Here is a 21,808-nt window from a genome sequence, read left to right on the forward strand (position 1 = left end):
AAATTTATACAATGTAATCAGTTAGTTTCATCACCATCAACATAACAAGATTTATTTGGATATTTTATTAAGCTACAGAACTTGTTTAATGTTCTAATGTTTTGTAATTTTTTCCTTATGATTAGAGGAATGAATTACCAAAGTCAATGGAAGGGTTAGAGCTGCATAGAGCATTCCCCACCATCATGGAGTTCAAGCTGGCACAAGTTACTCTGCTATTTTGAGACTGGGGTTTCATGTGACAGGCTGGCATTACCTAATGGCTACTGACTGATAAAAGGGACAAGGTGGAGTGTGACAAACTGAGACTGTCCCTTCCAGTGGTATCTAGTTGTCCAAATGATTGAGCTATGGCATGAAACATCAACTTTGAGAATGACAATTTCCAGAAACTCTGTCCTGTTAGGTCCTTAATCTGTTGTCATGACCAGCAGTTAATAAATTTTTTATTCTAAATTAATTATAGCTAATAGATGTAACTAACATTTTATTCTGCTGATGAAATACAAATATTTTTCTCACTTTTCTAGAATTAACAAGTACAAACTGAAGGACAGCTATTTTTCCACTTGAAGTATATTCTTAGTAAACAGGAACTTAAGAAAAGAGCATCCTATTCAATGAATTTTGAAGTGTTCAATGAGCCTAAGTAGGTTAAACTTTGGACTTTAGAGAGATTAGATTCTCTTCAAATTAATTTCTTCCAAAGCTGAGGAAACCGAATCTTCCAGAAAGTAAAACAGAAGAACATGCAAACTATGTTTTAATAAACTATGTTTATTACTAAACATATTTAATAATAGCTGAAAATTGTAATATTTGATCAAATTAAATGATAACTAAGAAAAACTCAACCTGAATATGTCTGAGAAATATAGCTCCAAAGTAAAAGCCTGAAAATGCTCTCTCAGATTTGTACTATTTCTTGACATTCAACATCATGTTTTGTTCCAGCTGTAAACTACACTATTCCAGCTATTTGGAAAGTTGAAATGTTGAAGACAATAATCCAAGTAGAAAGATGTTTTCTTTGTGTAACATCAATCCCTTCAGAGTTGACCAGTATAATTTATAACTAATAAACTTCATCTCCTATTACCAGTAGTGTACTTGAGACAAACAGTGGTTTGGACAGTGTTGTCTCATTTGGATGGAGAATGTAAGCAGACATTATGAGAGACTGACTTTTCTGTGCTAAATCTTTGTGAATTTTTCCAAAGCAAAAATATGCCTTGCCAACTCTATACACCAAATCCATCATAACTTGTATAGCAAAGTAATACACTATTGTTAATAAGTAACAAAAAAGAGAACCTAAAGGTTCAGGCAGAAAAACACATGATCCTGGGGTAATTCAGGTATGATCCGGCAATGTTTTTTACCTGAAACAAGGCACATTCCTATTTCCCTCAGTTAAAACAGTAAAAACTCCTTTAGGCTGTTGTCTCCATAGGTTCTAACTCCTCTGAATGTATTCACATTGCTACCTATGATTTTGATGTCTACTGTAAAATATTTTTATAATCAGCATGAAAAAAATCTGTATAATAAATGTTATGCAGCACAATGCATTGCAAAGGAAGATAAAAGTAGATGTTCTTCTATTTGCTTCAGTTGTAATGCAGGCATGAAGTAAAATTTGAAATAACGTCATACCTTCCAGCGCAAATATTCTTTCTCCAAGTGCTTCAACAATAGTTACAAGGGCTAATTCATCTGAGACATTGAAAAAATGCTTTTCAGTAGGCTTACTGGCAATTGATTTTATTTCCTCTACAAATTTCTCAGTACTTAAATTTCCTCTGCTGTAGCTGCCAAGAATCTAAAGAGAATTAAAGAAAAAAAAAAAGACAAAGCAACAAAGTCAAGGATACATCTCTGCACATTGAACCAATTCAAATTTTGTTCTAGGTGGGGATTTTACTGCTAAAAATTATTGCAGTTTCAAGGACAATTTTTCTTTAGTGATTTGTAGGTTTATGAAGGAAACCACTCGAAATCGGCATGCTGCTGGATTCAAATTTTGGTTTATGTCTTTCTTTAAATTAAATATAACATTTTTCTTGAAGTTTTATGGTTTCATACCCCCTCATTGTACCAAAACAAAGAAAGAGAACAATGGAGCGACGACAATCCAACATACCTTCAAAATTATTGACAGAAAACAGATTATTTGAGTATAGAATACACAAATATAGTGGAGTTTCAACACAAATCTATCATTATTGCTTTCATATTTCTCAATACAGGTTAACCTCTGTCATGCTTTTCTTCTCATTCAGCTACTAAGTTTTCTCAACGTGAAAATGACAGCTTTAGAATGCCAGCACACAGCACAGCCACAATAAACTTGCGTTTTGCTGATGGGTTACATTTGCCTTTTTTTTTTTTATTTTTTAATAGGTAACATGTCTATAGAAATTGCACAGAATATTAAATTTTCCACTCTCCTCAATATTGCTTTTAACAAAAGGATTTGATTTTAAACTGTCCCTCAAACTCTTCCTCCTTTTTCTTCACACAGATATACACCTGCCATCATCAGGGAGACAGAGAGATTGCTTTTCTTATGTACTATAAAATCAGAAAGCAAATGTTCAATGGTTTTTTCAGTTTATTACTGTCATCCTCTCTTACATAATTATGTTTCCTTAAAGATTCTGTAAAATGAACTTCTATACATTTATAGAAGAAATTACATTTAGAAGATGAAACGTGCTTTTAAGATTCTGAATTTTCCCATTAAATTTCACTTACAGCAATAGCAAATCTCTGAATGTTTTCATCTTCACAATCATCAATCACTTCTTGTAATCTGTAGTTGTCATGTGATTCCCCATCAGTCACAATAACCATTACTTTTTGCACTCCTCTTCGTGCACCATGAGCCTCTGTAAAAGCTTCTTTCCTAAAGAGAGCATAAAGCATTTTGGAGAAAGGCAATGTCAGCATTTCTCACATGCATCATATTTGCATAGCCAACCATAAACTAAAAGACTTTATATTAACTAAGAAGCAGGAAATGGAGATTAATGTTAGCCATGAACAAATACAAACAACTGCAATTGGAACTTACATGGCAGTTCACAGCCAAAGTTTCACAAGCATTCATCCATTATTCACTGACTTGTGAGCAATAGCAGAAAACAAAGTGCTGGATAGTGAAAAATTCTTCCCCTTTACAAATAAACCTCTTTCACCTTAAAACAGCTTTTGGCATCTTAAAAAAGATCCAAGCAAACCTCCCACCCCTCCAGTTCCAAAAACCCTTGTAGAAAAACCTCACCCAGACTCTGGACCTGACAAGGCAAGGCTGGATTACATCTCTGGAGGAGAAAGAAGGAAGTAAGGCCTCCTCTTTTTAGAAAAATACCACAAAATTCTAAGACTGGCCATATGAGTGAAAGCTGAGATCTACCACTGAAGATAGCCAAAAGTGGATGAATACGAAGATTGCAAGAACAGATTTGCTGACAGTTTCTCTATGTACAAGCCTATAGCTGTTTGTAGTGCACCCAGGCTTTCTGAACTAGATGTGGTTTCTGAGTACTTGGCAATTCTCAACTTGTTCTGCGTTCATGAACTTGTTTGGACTCCCTCAAGCTTCCACTTGAATCTAAGGAAAACTTTACTGTTGAATATGTAAGAATTTTATTGGACTTAAAACATCGCACCAACAAAACTTTGGTCTGATAATCAAGTAGTTCATCAGAAGGATTCTGCACATTTCACTAAATGGTTGTTTGGAAAGACTGAATGCAATCTTTTATGGAATTAAGTAATGCTTTCTTGATGGAAAAAAACAAAGGAAAAAAGATAGCAGGACAACATTGTACAGTTTGAAATTTACTGAGAGATTTTGCATTTACTATCTCCTTTATGAAAGTCAGATTTCATTTTTCTCGTAAAAGAAGCATTTCTAAATATTGCTATTCCTACAACAGATCTTTAATCTCCCAATGATCCAGAAGCTGCAAAGACTTAGGATATAAGTGTAACAAGTGTGGTCTCAAACACTGCAATAATCAACTTCAAAGAAAACAAACTAGAATTAAAAAGTTCAATTTTTTTCATTTTTCCTCTGAGAGACCTAATTTCCTTCATTCCTCTACATACACAGTTCCTACCTGCTCTGTGTTGACATCAAATATTGTCAGCCCTTTCCTTAAGAGTACAACTTGTTTCATGTCTATTCCTAATTCCTTCACTCAGGAGACAGTGGCCTTTCAAAGGTGCCATATACAACAGCTCTAGATGCTGGACAGAGTCTGTTTATCCAGCCTCCTTCTAAATGATGTTTGCTTAGTTAAAATGAAGTCAGATGTTAGCCGTATAATATTTCTAATAAATAAAATGAGAATGGTCATGATATCTGTATGTTTGCTTCTCCCACATGTGGGACAATATCCTGTGAATGTACCTTGCTGTATCTATTCCCAGGGCTGTCATAGTTTGCGTGCCACCCCGCTGGCGTATCCTTGTGGCTGCAGCCATAACATCTTCTGTTGTCGAGTATGTATTCAGGTAAAATTCATGGACTACGGTCTGTCCGTACTGAACAATTCCCACCTGAAACACACAGGTCATGTTAAAGGTCAACTGCAGTTAAAGGAAACATCTCTGACTCCTGAAATGGGGTAAATGCCTGTCTGTACCTACAGCCAGGAAGAGTCCTGAACTCTGTGTGTTTTCCCTGGTATGAAACACCTATGTGTTTGAGCAAGACCAGCTAGATGAACAGTCTCATGAAACATTTCGGCGTTTTCTAAATTGCTTTTATTAAAAATTGGAATAAAGCCCAAAGCAGGCTCAGCTCCTTGGTCTTCCTGGCTTGCTGTTATCTGTACTCTGCTCTCCTCTAGACAAAGGCAGACCAATGCCCCACCCACCAGTCACAACTTCTCAAAATTTTTTTCCTTGTTGCATGCAAGGTCATGGCTCACTCACAACTCTCTTCATTCCATTCAAATATAATATTCCTACATCTGATAGTTTATTTACCCTAAACCTAGCCTAGAAACAGGAAGACCCAATTACCCTTATCTTGATGAAGACAGTAGGGACGTCCATGACATGGACGTTCTCCCAGCAGGAGGTAAGTCCAAGTATGATCAGGCAAGTATCAGAGGGGAAAACATGGACAAAATGGAATTTTATGGCTTCTGAAATGAGGCAAGGTAATGTAAAGACTCTAGATGATCTTAGCAGGAAAAGCCTTTGTGCAAAAATCAACACATGGGATTGGAACCTAAAACCACAAAATGCCTGAAAGAACCTGCTTCAAAACCAAGTGTGAAATAAAAAGAGGAGCAATATTCTTAAATATTAATTAATTTCTCTCACTCATCTCTGCCACTTTTAATATGTTGGCAAGTTCCTGACAGTTTTTACTGGGAAGAATCTACACAATGTTCCATTAGCATATTTCAATTTTATGTTACACTTGGCAATTTATAGGTGTTATTTAGGATAATGCAGTATTACGTGGCATTTATGTCTCACTCATCTATTATTAATAGCACTTAGCATTTAGGTTCTGTAGATCAATAAGACCTCTGGGATGTTTTTGCCATCATATTATTTTAGAAATCGTTTAGAATGTACTTTGCAATTGCTTTACAGTTGTGAGGGTTTTTTTTCAGGTACTTTCATAGCATCTTAGATTCTTCACAATTTGTTTTTGCTTGTAGTAGGAGAGTTAGAGTTGGATTTTGCACTGAACATCAGTGTCATTATGAAATGCTAGTTACATGTGATTATGGGACTATAATTATAGTGGAATGTGGTAGCAAAATCCCACTGAATTTCTGTATCCTTTTGAAAATGCAGCCACATCTGGAAGAACTGATGTAAGGTCAAAGTTACAAGTTGCTCCCTTTAAGATATTTAAATTGTTTCTTGGAGGTATGCCCTCTTCCACGTGTAGCTGAGAGAATGCAGAGGCTGCACATTCTCCAAAGCAGCAGACTATTAACTCTGCACAATGTTTACAGAACTGGCCAGGGCACACTCTGTCTTAACACTCAGAGCAGTCATGTGGCACAGACTAACCTCAAGAAGAAGATGAAATTTTAACCTGTTCCCTCTAACTCAACTATTCTGTGGCACGCATTTAAAGGGACATACAGCATTATAGGATACTGTTAGTCTTGTAAAAAGACTGCAATTAACTCGCTAGAGGCTTTTGTCGTGTTTGGTCTTTTGGAGCAGGAGGAGTGGCTTAAGAATTCCAGTATTATGCACCAAGTATAGACAGAGACTATTGTATGCTAGGGAGACTGTTGGTGTGGATTCACTGGCTCTTTATCTGCAGCTTTTAGGATTTACTGGTATCAAAAATTAAATCATACATTGTCTGCTGCCAGTGTGAAAAGTATCTGCTAGTCAGTCCTCCATGATACTAGAGACCCATGTTGGTTTTGTCGTTTTCCTAAAATGACTGCAGGCTGACACTGAGTTGTATAATTTCCTATTTGAAAGGAAACATCCATGATCGCAGCAAGTAAACATTTTGAGCACTTCCTTCTCAGGAAGTGAATGGGAAGAACATCTGAGTCTGAAAACTGCACTGTGTTGCATAGCTTGTAAATCAGGAAGGAAAGGGGGCATGTGGTTATCTTATGGGATACAGTTGTTATGTGGGACCCTTCCTTAGCACTAGTTTTGAAAGCACTGATCATCTTTTTCTATGTATTCCATGGCATCAAAGATGAGTCATTCCTCAATAAAACATAACAAAAAGTCCACCAGAAATGACAAAATGTTACAAGACTTCATATTCCAGTCTCCTAAAGGATCACATAATAAAGTCCACCTTGTAAAATTGGAACTAAATCCTATTAGATAGCAATTAAGGTTTGAGTTTTTGCAGCCTTTTTATCTTATGGAAAACTACAAGTGACACATGTACATGATGCAAATGTGCCTGTATGGGACTTCAGCAAGCCCCTGAGAATGATGCTTGCAGCCATCGTATGCTCTGGTTTTCTTGTTTAATTTAAATCTGGAAAATGCAAGAGTACTACAAAGAAGGGTGTAATTCTCCACTACTCCAGAGAATCTATTATTTTTCCCAACATTACTGACCATAATCTGTTGAACATCTTTGTAATTCTTAACTTTGTGTTCCCTTCCCTAGCATTCCATGGCTTTTACATTACACAAGGGAATAATTCTTTAATTGTCCCCAGTTCCTGTGAAAAGTGTTGTACAAGAGAATAGGCAAGTAAAAGACTGTTCTATTTTGGGACAAAACAGTTCTAAAGGCAACAATTTATTGTTTATAAGTGAATACAGCCCCCTACTTGGAAAGTACATTCTGGCTTTCCCAATAAATTATTAAGCTAATTGATTTGCAAAAAATTACAACGACAAAAATAACAAAATGAAAGGAAAACCATTCAGTACATAAAATCATAAGTTAAGATTTTCAACATTGGGATATGGAGGAAAATCAGAAATATATTTGGATGTACTTATAATTAACATAAAAGAAAAGCAGATATGCCTTCGGAAGCACTAATGACTAATAGCTTTTATCATAAGGAGATCTTTATAAAGATATCTAAACTCAAAAAAAAAAAAATTAATTCATTTTCCCACATTTTGTTTGCTTCAAGACAGAGGTTACTTGTAAACTATTGCAAAGATCTTTCTTCATCCTGAAGAAATGTTCATCTTTATCTTCAGCTTTGTAATACCTCTCAAATATACTTCAGTTCTTCTGAAGACAAAACTAGTTGTAAGATATGACATGGTATGACTTGTTATTCTACTGATACAGTCCTTTTGGAGACATAATAAGGTACAGGCCAAACATCTAACACTGCCTATATCATATGTTAATGAAAAATAAAACCTGTCTGAAAATTTCTGAAGGCCATTTCAACATTGCTTAAAGCTGGAATTGAACTTAACAAAGTATTCTGCTTTCTCTTCTGTAAGAAATCCATAGAAGGTTATTCATATATAAAGGATTTAAAAAAACCCTATGCCCTCATATTAAAAAGGCAATTATCTCCACAAAAGTTAAAAAAGAGGAAAAAACCTGTCTTCTGTTGCAGTTAGTGGAGAAAGAACAGGTGAAATATTTTTATTTTCTTCCCAGTTGTACCATTCTTTCTTTCATAATTCCTCCTTCCTTTTTCCACTTTTCTATCATAACTTTCCCTTTACTTTTTTGTCCCAAGATATGCAGCTTTACCATCAGTATGACGTTGTAGATTATCTGGAGAAGGTAAAGAGGAAGAAAAGGAAATACTTCTGGGGAAAAAAAAAGCCATAAAATTTGGCTTTTTGTATCTGAAACTTTGGGCTTTCACTTTCAAATCTGCCAAACATGGAACACTGAACAACTTCTCTCCTGACTCTCTATGACCATTGTTCATAGAGGGTATATAAGTGAAAAAAAAAAAAAAAACAAAAACAAACACCTCACAAGTCTCTAATCAAAACAAGGTTTTGAACAAGTCACACCCAAGCTGCTCTAGAGTTATTCTGTAATCACCTCTTTCCTTTCCTGTGCAAAACAATCTTAAGTCAGTGAAAGTCCACTGGTTTCTACATGCTGAGCAATAAAAAATGAAAATGGAAAAATCAATTTAAACTGATAGAAAGTAAACTATTGTTCCTTTGCTTCTATTCTGTGCTTTCAGAGAAGAGAGGATAAATAAGCCTGCTCTGTTGTTTCTCTTCTTTCCCACTGTATGGTCACTGAAACACTTTTTCTGAGAAAGGAGACGAGTAGGTGGGGGAGAGAGTATAAACCCGTTACTTTGGATATGCCTGGATTACAAGCTAGGGGCTCAGAGGAGAGGAGAGAGATGAGGTATGTTCTGGGGAAGGTGGAAGGTAAGAGGGACCGAGAAAATTCCACTCAGCCTTTGCCTTCCACTTCCAGTTTTTCAGTGTCCCTCCTCCTTATCCTATTCTTATCTCCCTCTTAAATGTTTCTGCTCTGTAACAACCAAATGCCAAAGCTGACATTCTCAAGCGAATAAGTGTTTGTGTGAGAAGAGGGGTAGGTATGCCAAACTGTGGGTACAATGGATTTTGTAGGTGGAGATGTCAGGCTGCTGAAGTGCAGGCCAGCAAGGGACTTTTTGTGCAAAAGCTGAGCTACACAGATGAGGCAGTATTCCAAAACCAAACAAAACAGAGGTGTGGCCATGTAAAAATTTAGGAATTGCTGGGTGAGGAAGAGGGCTGAGGGAGCAGTAGAGTTGATTTCCCTGTGTACCACTCCCATGAAGACCTTTGTGCAGAAGATTTTAATGATTTCCATGCAGCCATTGCCCCATACTGGGAAGCTCAGATTTAAGTATTTTACGATGGCACATGTTTGAGGAATCTTCAGTTTAAGGGACCAGGAAGAATTTCTTTTTTCTTTCTGTTATATTTGACATATATATATATATATATGTCAAATATATATATAAAATATAAAATATATTTATATATATATATTTATGTAATATATAAAATATATATATGCCAATCTTTCTGATATATTTGACAAGTGGTTTTCCTTCTTCCTTGCAACATCTGGAAGTAAAGTGTGTTTAAAATAAGAGCACATGATGGTAAAGTTGACAGTTTATAAGTTACTTTATCTGCTAGTGTTCAGCGCAGCCAACAGAGAACCTGGGTGGCAACTTGAAAACCTCAATTAACATGCAAAATGGCAGGGATACTCTCTGCAGACAGAGGTATCCTTTACACCTTCTCACAGTCGCCTTGGTGAAGGCAGGAGCTGAATGTCAGGAGCTAAGTTAAAGTTGCAAAAATCCTAAGCATTGGCCTGAAGCGTATCACACGGGGCTTGGAAAATCCTTGATTTTGAGAGGTGGAAAATAAAGAAAGGGAAGAAACACTGTCTTCTCTTGCTATTATTAAAAGTTTATGTGCTAAAATGTATCCCAGAGTCCATGTTTGCCCCTTGCCAGAGTTCTCCTAGAACTGATATTTACATACTCTGTTCAGCAGTGAGATATATGCCAGATCCTCAGGGGGATAATTGGTCGTAGCTCCATTAATTCTGATGGAACCACACTGATTTATAGCAGCTGGGAATTTGGCCCTCTCCACTTATTATATAAATGCAGCTTCTGCCATTAATAACATGCAGCTTAACAGCCACTCATTAATTATGATTTCAAGGTTTAAAAGCCGTATGCCCGATGTTCCACAGTACTAAACAGAGAATGCTGCTCCAAAAAACTTACAATCAAAGGCTGTCCAAACCACCCATGTGTGCCTTGGAAGAGCAGAAATAACCTTTGTGCTATGAAGTACAAAAGAAGGCAAGAAGTGGCTATGGAGAGGAAGGAAGTAGGAAAGGACAATGTTCAAACAGCCTCACTTGAGGCACTTAACTTTTGTCTCTTTGTTAGAAAGTTGCCTTCTCCAGACTGCATGAGCAGTGGGAGGAGGGACAGTCTTCCTGACGTTGCTATTCAGTGACTGGGTACTGACTTAGTTGTTGTTTCAGCTATTTTACTTTAGTATCCTATTGCCATAAGTTCTTGGAATTGAAGAGGTCCATAGATGACTCTTATCCTATTTCCTGTAAATTTTTTTTGACTCGCAAATTGAAAAAAAAACCCATAAAATATCTACCATGTTACCTGTGTTTGCTGAGGGCCTATATCCATGTTGTTGAGGAGGCTGTTTAGAAAGGCTGTGACACTCTCCCACGGATATATGCTGTTAGACCCATCGAGGACTATGACGATGTCCAACTGTGTTTTACACTCTGCAACACAGATTGCCACATAAAAATTGACACCATCAAGGATCAGACTTATCCGACAGTTCCAGTTACTTTTGTAATTAGTAACAAATGTATATCTTTCTGCAGTGGGGCTGAACTGGTGTATGTGATGCCAAGTATCATTCTTCAACTTTTGCATTGTATCTCATGCAGTTTGTGTTTCCTTTATCAGAAAAGGTTTTTCTTGTAAGCAGAAATTTAAGACTGGGAGCAGAAGATCACATAACTGGAGTATTCAACAGGGACTCCTTACCTTCTTTAATATCAATCTGTTTCTCTACAATTTTTCCAAAGGACTGTGTCTTTAACATTTTTATGTGGGTTTGTATTAGGTCTCAACATGCAGTCATTATTTAAAAAAAGTCTTTTGGCCATAAGTTAAAAACATAAGCAACTATTTTTAGCAATTGTATTTGGATGTTACATAGCACTGTAATGACTGTTTATACTGAGATACATTCCAAAAGTAGGAAGAATTTAGGTTATATACGGACAATGAAAACATTTACTTAACTTGGTAATGCTGGTAGCTAAGTTAAGCAGTTCATTTTTTTTATATACGCCTATGTGTATACATTTCTCTCGTTTGGCACTTTTTATTTTCGGACACACATGAGAATTCCTGTGGCATGCATACCTTGCACAGATGGAGCAATGGCCTCAATGGTTTCAAAAGTGGAGCTGACATTAGAGCAAACCCCAGTGGTGTAGTGCAAACGTCCACATTTGTAGGCATAAAGTGGTCCACATGCCTTTAAAAAACAAGAAAGGGTGAAATGTTTTTGTTATGATACCCGAGGAGAAAAAGATTTTTAAAATTGGCAAAAAGTCCTTTCTTACCAGAAACCCTCCTTTTGGGTTAGTCACTAAGGTTGTTCCAAGAGTCATGTTTTCTTTTACTTCCACAACATTAGGAACTGAAGTAGCAGCTATAAATAGATTAAAATGTTAAGTATTTGGGAACATGAAAATAAAATGCTTAAGTATATATCCCCTAGTATGGACCTTCCAGCTTCTAAAATAAACCCAGACCAACACTGGTTTCATCAAATATTTTAGCACCCTTCCTCCTCCTTCTTCGATTGCAACAATCAAGAAAAATTTCTGGGACTGGCTTTTATCCCAGAAAATTTGTCTGGATTGCTGTCTCGCATAGTTTTCTTGAACCGCAAAATAAGAAAAAAGTAAAAATAACAGTGCAATGAAAGCAAGATACTACTACTCAGTTTTGTTAATTGGAAAAATATTCTTTTTTTTTACCTTGTGATGAATGACTTAACAGTTTTTATATATGCTATTGTTATGTTACATTATAGACATTAATGTTTTCAAGGCAAAATAAATATTATGACAGGTGTATTTAGTGAAATTCATATTAATAGGAAATCTCTTCTAGTCTACATCATGTATCTCTTGATATGAGCAAGGAAATTATTAATATTTACCTATGTTACATTAAGATGCATCAGCCTAGTTACATTTTCATCAAAAGCTTACTGATGACATTATGCAGGCTCTTGTTGGCTTCAGAGAGTTTTGAAAAGGGTAATCTATGAAATTATGCTCCAAGGCCTTTCTGGCTCCATGGCCAGGATTGCCAACCACAAACAATATAATGCCAGTCATAATAAAGTTTTGATAACACAATCACATGCCCATTCTAAAATTATGAGCATGTTTTCCATACGACAGTGAGAAGCCTTAAAATAAAATAATTTTTAATGTTACAAACACAACTTCCTTCACATTTAGCTCTGGAGCCCTCCTAAGAAAATTTTCCCTATAGAAACATTTCTAATGCATAATTACTATCTAAAAATCTCCTAAGATCTGACCTCTGTTATTGCTCCACATGACACAGATTTATTTCCTTTCATACCTGGCAAGTTCAGTTTTGTGCAAGGTGACTGGCTGTCCCTTCCTACAGGGCATTTGTAGACATCGCCTGTTCTTTTCTCAGGCTGGCCAACTAACGGTGAACCAATAAGTACCCTGCAAATGAAATAAGTTTCTTCAAATTTCTTCTATCTTACAAGGCACAAAAGTCAGCAAATAAAACTTACAGAGAGAGCATAACTGCAGCAAGCTCTGTACTAGTAGTACAGGATGGAGAACAAGAGAAGTATCGTAGTTAGATACAACCAAAATAATAAGGATACAGAAAGCAAAGTGGGCTATATACCAAATTACAGATTAGAATAACATTTTAAAAAATTACAATGGAAAATAAAAGCAATATTGATGGGTGAATGACAAGTACTAGAAATAATACAGAAAGAAAGATCTGTTTTATTTAATATATCCTTGGTCTTTACATTATTTTAGATGAAAACCTCTTTTCAGTGCTCAGAGACCACATGCCAAAGGCAAGGCTCACAAGCACTCACAAGAAGAATTCAGTCTTAAATAATGCAAGCCAGCAGCTTACATGTTATTATAAGAAATTTCAAATTTTTAAAATGCAGCAAAGCTCAGTGTGCCTGACATCCTGTGGAAGGTGATCAATTCATTAGGTTACTGTGCCTGTGCTGTTCCTTTCTCAGAAAGAAAGAGCCCTGTGAAGAGAGGTAAGTAGTCTGAAAGGCTATTCTGTCTTTTTGCACAAGAGATTCTTTTAGGGGATCCCAGTTTTGTTGAGAAACAACCCCAGTCAGGTTCACAGACAATCTGTTGCCAAAAAGCTCTATCTGTAGTATACAGGTAGCATTACAGAAGTTGAGAAAGCATCACAAGGCTGGTTTTTACATTTATTTTTAATTACCAATCAACAAATTTTCTGCTCTAGATGTAGATATGCTGAAAGCTTGGCAATTTACAGCAGCTCTAGAGTTTAATTTCAGAGATGTCTAGATCTAGCACACTAGTTCATATCACTGTCTTCCTTTGGCGACTGGTAGAGTCACTCTTTCCAGCTCATATTATTGTTTGGTTTTGAAAGGCTTCAGTACAGTTTACAACAATACAGCTTACTTTGCAAAATCGGAGCTCCTAGAACGGATTCCATTTCCTGAGGGTTTAAATTAGCTCAAAGAAGGTCATTACTATTATTCTCTCATGACCCTCATACAAATGTGTATTTAAACGTCCTACAGTCTCAGCAATTGGGAACTAGGTTATTCAAAAGCAGGCTCTGCAATTTCATGTCTGTGAAGATTCCCCAAGGCTAATGGTGAACATGGTGTTGCAGTGGTGGACAGACTCTGGGAGTCAGGCAGTCCTGGCACTTGCAGGGGGCATTGCTTGGGCACTGCAGAACAGTCTAACCTGGCTGTCGCTCCTGGCTGCCTGCAGGAGTCTCTGCCTTTACCAAGAATGTAAAATTACTGTCAGAGCTCTGGGAAAATCAGAGCAATCTGCAAGGAATGATGGAGATCTCAAACCTCTTACCATGCAATCATTTTTTCAGTCCCCCAGCCCAGTCGTCAGTGTGTGAAGTTTGTTTTAACAAGGGAAAAGCATAAGCAGGTGTTTATCAAAAGACCAAGAAGCAATATGAGTAAGCATGCCAAAATGCAACCTCCACTTGGAACAACAGGAAGGAAAAGAGAGGTTAAGATAAAGGCTCCAACTCCAAAATGCAAATATATTACCAGTTGCAAGACATAATTAGCCTTCTAAAAGGGAAGTCTGAGGGAGTACTGTACTAACAAATATTTTCCCATCAGTTAAAAAACTCAGTTCAGACAACCTCTGACAGAAAACTTTAGGAAAAAATATATCATACATATTATTTAGGTAGAATAAGAGTAATTTCATTGCAAATACATTAACAGAAGGAAAAGGCAAAGACCTCATTTGGTAAATGGAAAAAACAGAGCTCATGCAAAACTGAGTACTTTCTCAGCTTCATCAATTTGGGAATTTACCCCTTTTGTGAAGTTACTCATGTCTTTGAGGAGACAAATGGAGGTATGAATGCAGATCTTTCACTCTCACAATCTGTCCAGGTTTCCTCAGGTCTGTGCTTTAATTTAAGAAATATGACTGACAGAATCTTATCCTTACTTGAAAACAGAAGAATAGCACCTGAGTCACTGAATACCTAATATTTTGGAGTGTTCATTTTAAAAAAAGGAAAAGGGCTTACCATTTCCCTTCCTCATTTTCATACTGCTGGACTGTGTATCCAAACATGTCTTCAAGAGGCCCACTGAAGGTCATTGCATTTTTCACATCAACATTGGAAGTGTGGACAAGGTGAAAGAGAGCTTTAAAAAGATATTATTTTTAAAAAAATTAGCATATAGCAATACATATAAACACCAATACTTTCAAGAAATCAAGGTTCAGTTAATCAAAAGTACAAGATGTTTTGAAAATGGCATTTGGGGATATGTATCACAGTTACAGAGATTTAAAACAGACTTCCTCAACATAGATACATAACTAAATTCAGAGATGTTAGCAACTGGATTTCTGTATCCAAAACACACTTTGCAAAGCCGGTCACTCATATGTAAATCAAAATTCAACTAACATTAGGTAAAACATTATTAAGATTAACATTAAATATAACATAACTTTTTAGTTATTTTTACTCCTTTTAGCTTCATTAATTTCTAATTTAAGAATTTTACACAAAATGTTCCTTCCCTCATTCAAGGTAGTAGTTCTCGAGGTTTCTTAAACTGAGAATTAACTGATTTTTAACTCTTTGCAGAAGACATACGTAGGAAAAGAATAAGGAAAAACCTTCAGATGTATTTAATTTTAATTTATATTAGAGAAAAAAGTACATATGATATGCTGATATCTCCTTAGTATCTATATGTGATTATCTACAGAACTCCCACCTTTATATGTGTAGGAAAAGTTGCTCTACAATGGTGATCTTGGACTATGATGAGGTAAGTAAATAGAGTAAATGCTGCTTCTGACTGATTTCCCATACCCTAAAGTTCAGTGATCATCATCAAGGAAAGTAATGTAAAAATATAACTGCATAGCAAGCTTCAGAAACCACCAAGCTTGAAGTGATACTCATAACCCACTACAAGGCTCAGTAAGAAGCAAAAATTACTATTGATATATAAAAATAAACCTATTTACCTTTTCTTCCTTTATTCTTTCCTATAGTTATGTCTTCCATCTTTGCCCTGTAAGTTTTCAAAAGCAATCACTGACTCTGCCACTGCAGAGTTGTATATTTAATTCACAAGAGCCAAAGAATAGTTGAATTTGTAGAACATCAAGACTTCTTAAAAACACAGTTATACACAAGTTTAGTTTAATTTTAAAGAAGCATTTCCTGATCATTTGCTGACATTAACCATTACATAAAAATACCCAAATCCATAAAACTTGCTGCATGTCAAAGGAGCTAAATAATGCACAGCTACTAAAACACATCTGTTATTCACCACTGAATCAAAGATATTCTCATGGAAAGCTTGTTACTATAATTAAGCTCCCAAGTGGTCAATGCTAATCTGTCTCTCTCAGCATCTTATTTCCTGCTTAATGCAGTAAAATTATCACAGAAGACTCTTTGTCACTAAATAGGCATTTCCAGTTTCACTGGACAGCAAAAAAAGGAAAAGTTTAATTTGTTTTATTTTAGCTTTTCTTCCTCCAGTCAGAGTCAGGAAATATAAAGAAGTGAAAAAACTACATCAGAGATTACTTTTACTCTTCAGCAAAATATTTATTGCAAGAGATAAAAAATTAATGGTTGACAGTCTGATGGGAAATAATTTGCTAGAAAATAATATTTTGTTTCCCTTAAACATTCGTGTTTAAAGAAATTCTGCCATGCCTGTACATGAGCAATAGTAGTTTTCCCCCCTTGCTTTCCCCTCCACCCCTTTTGCCATCAAAGCACAGTTAAAATGCAAATAAATAAATAAATAAATAAAAACCCAGGAAAGATATCACCAGTTTAAATCTTGTTTTGTTAAATTTCAGAGTAAAACCAATTGCTGTTATTACTTTTGACACAATGTGAGGGATTCTGACCGTGTCATTTAGACTCCCAACCTACCCTAGACAATGAAACAATACTAATGAGATCACCTGCTAAAGTAACTAAGTTCATTATTTATTTGAAGAAGAAAGCTAATGCAAAATCTGTCCATGTTGACTTGCCTCTTAATGATCTCCAGATGCCTGTTCACTTTAGCCCTGAATGAGACTGACAGAACATCCTTCTAGAAGTCTTAGGAGGCATGTTTTTCCTCTTTCTCACCTTATGATGATGTTCAAAACATATTATGATATGAAATATTAAAGGCCACAAATTCCATCTCATTTCTTCCCATTTACTTTCTCCTAAAGCAAACCCCAAAGGTTACATGTGCACCCTGTGCTCTGCTCACTCCACCATGATATCCTCCATCATTATTCCATCATCTGCTGATAGAAAATGAATTTCATCACAATGATGCAGTATTGACTATTGTGATTTTTACTGTGTATTCATTATAGTAAATGGCTATGAAATTTCCTGAATTGGTTATGTGATATTCTCAAATCTCATAATATTAATGCATATGCTTCTAATCTTCATAGCTATAACAGGCAGTTGAAAATAAGAAATGCTAAAACAACCAAACTAGAAGAGGAATAAAAAATGCTAGCTGTCTGCTACTAACCACCCAAATCCTCGTGCTTCTGAGTGAGGTCAAATTGGAACCAACAATAACAGTGCTTTCTTCTAAAACAATAAAGCTAGAGAAACCAAAAGTAGCTAGGTGGTCAGAAGTAAAAAGGAGGTGGTGACACCACACAGTAGTACAGACCCACAGACCTTGTTGACAATGAACACTTTGGATGCTAAATGTAATGTGTTCAGTGGTGAACTGAATAAATTAATGGAATATAAAAGCACTGCAGATTACAGCCATACAGAATGCACATCTGGTTCAGGAAATCCCTGTAGCTAGAAATACTTGGAAGCTGGGAGAGGAATATTATATATGCTTGCTTAGTTCCTTTTTGTCTCTAGCTATTGGTTTACACGTACTCCTGCAGTCATGATATTGGACAAAATATGATCTTCATTTGATCCAGCATGGCTGTCCTTTTGCTCTCTCATCTTCCCCTTCTATCTAAGCCAGAAGTTAGAAGCTTTGAAGTTTGACTTCATACACAAACTGTGCGGCATATTTTAACATGCAAATATACTCTGTGGCCTTCTGTGGCCTCCATGTGCTATGAAACATCTTGAGCATAATGTTTTTGCATAAAAGTAAGGGTCATGATAAACAGTGTAAGTATAGTTCATGAATCGTTAGCAGATTTTAAAGGTAGCCTACCACATTTTCCATAGATCCTGTAAAAGGAAATCTTACAAATGTCTCAAAGAGATGTTCAAATCTGCAGATGGTAAATGGGAAAGTGGAGTTCACGGTGACCTACATTACACTGCTAACTAACAATAATCTACTGATTTATGACAACCTGGCTTTCACATTTTATTTCATTTTTTAGTGCAGAGAACACTATACATGAGCTGCTTATTCAGAACATTTTAAAATATCAAGATTATATGTGTGAATATTATATTAATAACAATATCTAGCTTGAACTCTTTCAAACTTCCAGTTTCTGTCTAGATGACATGCACTCTCTACTGTTTCTAAGTAATTTGTGCATATGAATTAAAAAGACTATTGGCAGAAGCAGTGGAAAAAGGAGAGTTACAGGGAAGTTGGAGAGGATTCTTTCCAGAATCATGAGTATTAAGGAGAAAAAAACATTTTTTCATAAGGTATGTGGTATATTACTTAATCACAATTAATGGAGGTAAATTAAATTAGGATTTTGAACTATTTCATGTTGTGTTATCAGAATGACTGTTAACACATCAGAAATGACTAACACAGATCAGAAGTGCAGAATATAAATGTTTATCAAAGGTTAAAACTGAAATTACAGTTTTCATTTCATGTCCTACAGGAAAGAAGGCACTGCAGACAATGTCCCTCCCACTGCTGATTTAAACTGAGGAGAACATGAGCTGATACATGTGCCATTCTTTTCTTAGCACAGCTTGTACCTATACGTGGAAGGTTAACAGTCACCAAGACAACTACACAAATATTATTTTTGTTATAAACCCAGAGTAGTAGCTCATACTTGTCCAGTAGCCACTAATAAATTTTTTTCTGTTTTCCTTAACAAGTTCTTTTAGCTAAACATTCATGCTGTCTGGATGGTTATTCTGCCTCTAAACCATACAAAACTAGATTTCTCTGGGACTTGTCCACCAGCATATTGGCTGGCCACTCTAAGCTTACAAACACAGAAGTGCAGAATTGGCACCCTTATTTTCCAAAAACAGATGGATATAAACATAACCCAAACTGTAGAACAAAGCCTAACTCCTGGCTCTTTACTGATGAAAAATACATCACTGCAAATCACCAACAATAAATGACATCATGAAGATCTACTTAAATGAGACAGTAAACTGAGTTAGAATGTTTTATCTGTGCATTGCATGTAGCAAATAACAATTGCATCCTCTATAAACAGAGGTTATCCTGACAAATGAAAATGTTTTCTTTCAAAAACAGGAAAGGACATTTACACTTAGAATTGAACAGGGCTAACTCATTGGCTGTGCACTACTTCTCCCTGCCAGCCTGTGGTCAAAAAGTTATTTTTGTTTCATTTCACACTTACTGCTATAGCATGTCTGTTGTCTTTATCAATTCATCTGCATTTTGCAAGAAGAGACTGAAACAAAGCACATCTAAGTGCAATCAAGGAGGACACCTAAACAAGTAGAAATATCTAGCAAAAGTATGCACAACTGGAAAATACTGGGAATTTAACAAAAAGTCTAAAAATCAGACTGCTTTTATCCTGGGATATAAAAGAGGATGGAGAAATTTAAACTGAAGATTAAGAGAAGATTAAAATGCTTTATGGAGTTCTTATATACTTGGAACCCTTGCAAAATAAATAAAAAAAATTTTGCTTTAGTGTTGGTACAGCACATATTACAACCAATGTTACTATAAAGATATTTTAAATACCTGCTAACAACACAGGTGTGCAATACAGTAACAGGAAACTGTGCATCTGATCAAAATCTGAAAGCTAAGTGATATTAGAACAGATGTTCTAGTTTATAAAGCAATAACTGACTGCCTTTAAAAGTATTTTATACTGGTGTTGCAAAGATTACCTGTCTCTCATGATCTTAGAAAACAAGAAACAAGCAGTGTAAAAGGATGCAATCAAGATGCTGTTGAAAGTGACTCAATGAGGGGAGCAGGACTGGGAGCATTGGTGTGGCCTCACACAAAAGCTTATTTTTGAAGACAATGGTCAATAGTATTATGCTCTGCAATTAGAAAACTCTTTCACCTGAGGATATTGATTCTGTGAGTTGGCACTTGCAAGCCTGTGGTGCAACTCAGCTAACTGGAATCAAGCCCCTATCAGAGAACAAACTGTGCCCTTCAGTAAGCACAGCACTGGGCCTCGGGAAATAAAACCTCCTAAAAGCTGGATCTTTTAGCTGCATCAACACAACATCACGGACTTGGGTCAGGGCTGAACTGCATCTGCCTGGCAGCAAGGAAGATTAAACATGTTCTGCTTGTAAAAGCATATCTATAAAAATGTTATTTGTGAAATCATGGCTGAAACGTGGATTTTTTTTGCTGGACCAGCAAATCTACAAGTGATAATGTCATTGCAGAATTACAAAGCCTTGTCTTATGAAAAAGAGATTTTTCCACTGACATCCCAAGTGGAAGAAAGAGTGGTACAATGGCTGTCTGTGACTTCAGGGGCCACAGTGCTCTGGCCTTTCCTACAGAAGGCCAAGGAGGCTGTCAGGAGTTCCTGCTGCATTCAGTTCTGGCTGGCTAAATATCAACATATTTCAAATAAAGCTGTATATTAAAAAAAAAAAAATCACGTTCTGAAACTTTTTCAAGTGGTGCTTAAATCACGCTTTTATTTTTCTGGGCTACAAAAGGACCTTTGTATAATTTTGCCTCCAGCATTTTTTCTTTAACCTTTAACCTCTGAAAAGTTTCTGGAAAGAGTCTGAATAACTAAAAAACCACTTCTTATTAAAATTACATAAGTACCCTGAAAGACCAAGAAATATATATTTGAAAGTAATTCCAGATTCAGTAGCTACATGCTTTGCAAAACCTATTAAATGCCTTGTACAACCCATTAAATAAAGCTCCCTTTGCTAGTTTTGTACGAAATATTTTGTGCTGGAAAATAACTTAACAAAGCAGTGTGAAGTCTGAAAATATACTGAATCAAGGCTTTGTAATGTGGTCCGAAATTAAAAACACAATCCAACAGGCAAAATTTGTGGAATTATAATGGCAGAGACCAAGAATATGTAACCAATTAAGTTACCAGTCACCAGAATAAAACTATTTTGTTCAAAATTTGGAAAGTGGTCCTCTTGTCAGCACAGTTCTTAGCACTATGCTGTTTTTCACAGAAGGAAGGAAAAAGCCTTAGAAATATCTACTCACATACTGAAAAGTTTTCAAGGTCTGCTATTAGATCTGTGCAGATGTACGAAGGCTTAGCAATTTTAGCAGCTTGATGGAAGCAAGACAACTCCTAAAAAATGTTTCATCTTGTCTCCAATGATTTCCAGTCTATCTGTTGGATGTAGTTCTTCCATCAGTACTTAACTCCATTCAAGTACCTATAATCTTTGTGTTCCCCTCTATGCCCATTCTCCTTTGCTATCCAAGACCATTTCCTCATGAACACTCCACTATAACTTCCATTTCCTACCATATAGTTTTATCTGTAAGCCCACAGGACCCTTTCTTTTTTCTTTTCTTTTTTTTTTTTTTTTTTTTTTGAGATAGAAACTATTCATATTCATCTATAATTATGTCATATTTCATGCAGAAAGCATGAAAGTCAGATACACCTAGTGCTGTGGGAAACACACATTAGTAAGCCCCAAAGTCACTTCTTCCATGGTGATTTTTCATTTGACCTGTTAGCTAGACTATTTTTCCTACACTAAGCATACTTTATGTATTACAGATTAATTTTGTTGCTCTTAGCCTAAAAAAAAAAAAAAAAAAAAAAAAA

General features: G+C 35.9%; 1 protein-coding gene across 4 annotated transcripts in view; it reads right to left on the minus strand.

Moving 5' to 3' along the window:
* ITGA1 (integrin subunit alpha 1) overlaps nt 1-21,808 on the minus strand; it is a 71,226-nt gene that overhangs the window by 27,547 nt on the left and 21,871 nt on the right. For all 4 annotated transcript variants that reach the window (XR_003574209.1, XM_027910500.1, XM_027910492.1 and 1 more), the window contains exons 2-9: nt 14,859-14,979; nt 12,651-12,763; nt 11,612-11,700; nt 11,409-11,523; nt 10,626-10,753; nt 4,421-4,569; nt 2,758-2,908; nt 1,657-1,822 (exon numbers count right to left, since the gene is read on the minus strand). Coding sequence is in view for 3 of the 4 variants with exons in the window: in XM_027910500.1 (XP_027766301.1) it covers nt 1,657-1,822; nt 2,758-2,908; nt 4,421-4,569; nt 10,626-10,753; nt 11,409-11,523; nt 11,612-11,700; nt 12,651-12,763; nt 14,859-14,979 (1,032 nt within the window). In the remaining variant the exon portion in view is untranslated. The remainder of the gene's footprint in view (nt 1-1,656; nt 1,823-2,757; nt 2,909-4,420; nt 4,570-10,625; nt 10,754-11,408; nt 11,524-11,611; nt 11,701-12,650; nt 12,764-14,858; nt 14,980-21,808) is intronic.

The sequence above is a fragment of the Empidonax traillii genome, unplaced genomic scaffold (assembly GCF_003031625.1).
Source record: "Empidonax traillii isolate 1590-97213 ecotype Southwest subspecies unplaced genomic scaffold, ASM303162v1 scaffold29:size1973556, whole genome shotgun sequence".
Classification (NCBI taxonomy): domain Eukaryota; kingdom Metazoa; phylum Chordata; class Aves; order Passeriformes; family Tyrannidae; genus Empidonax; species Empidonax traillii.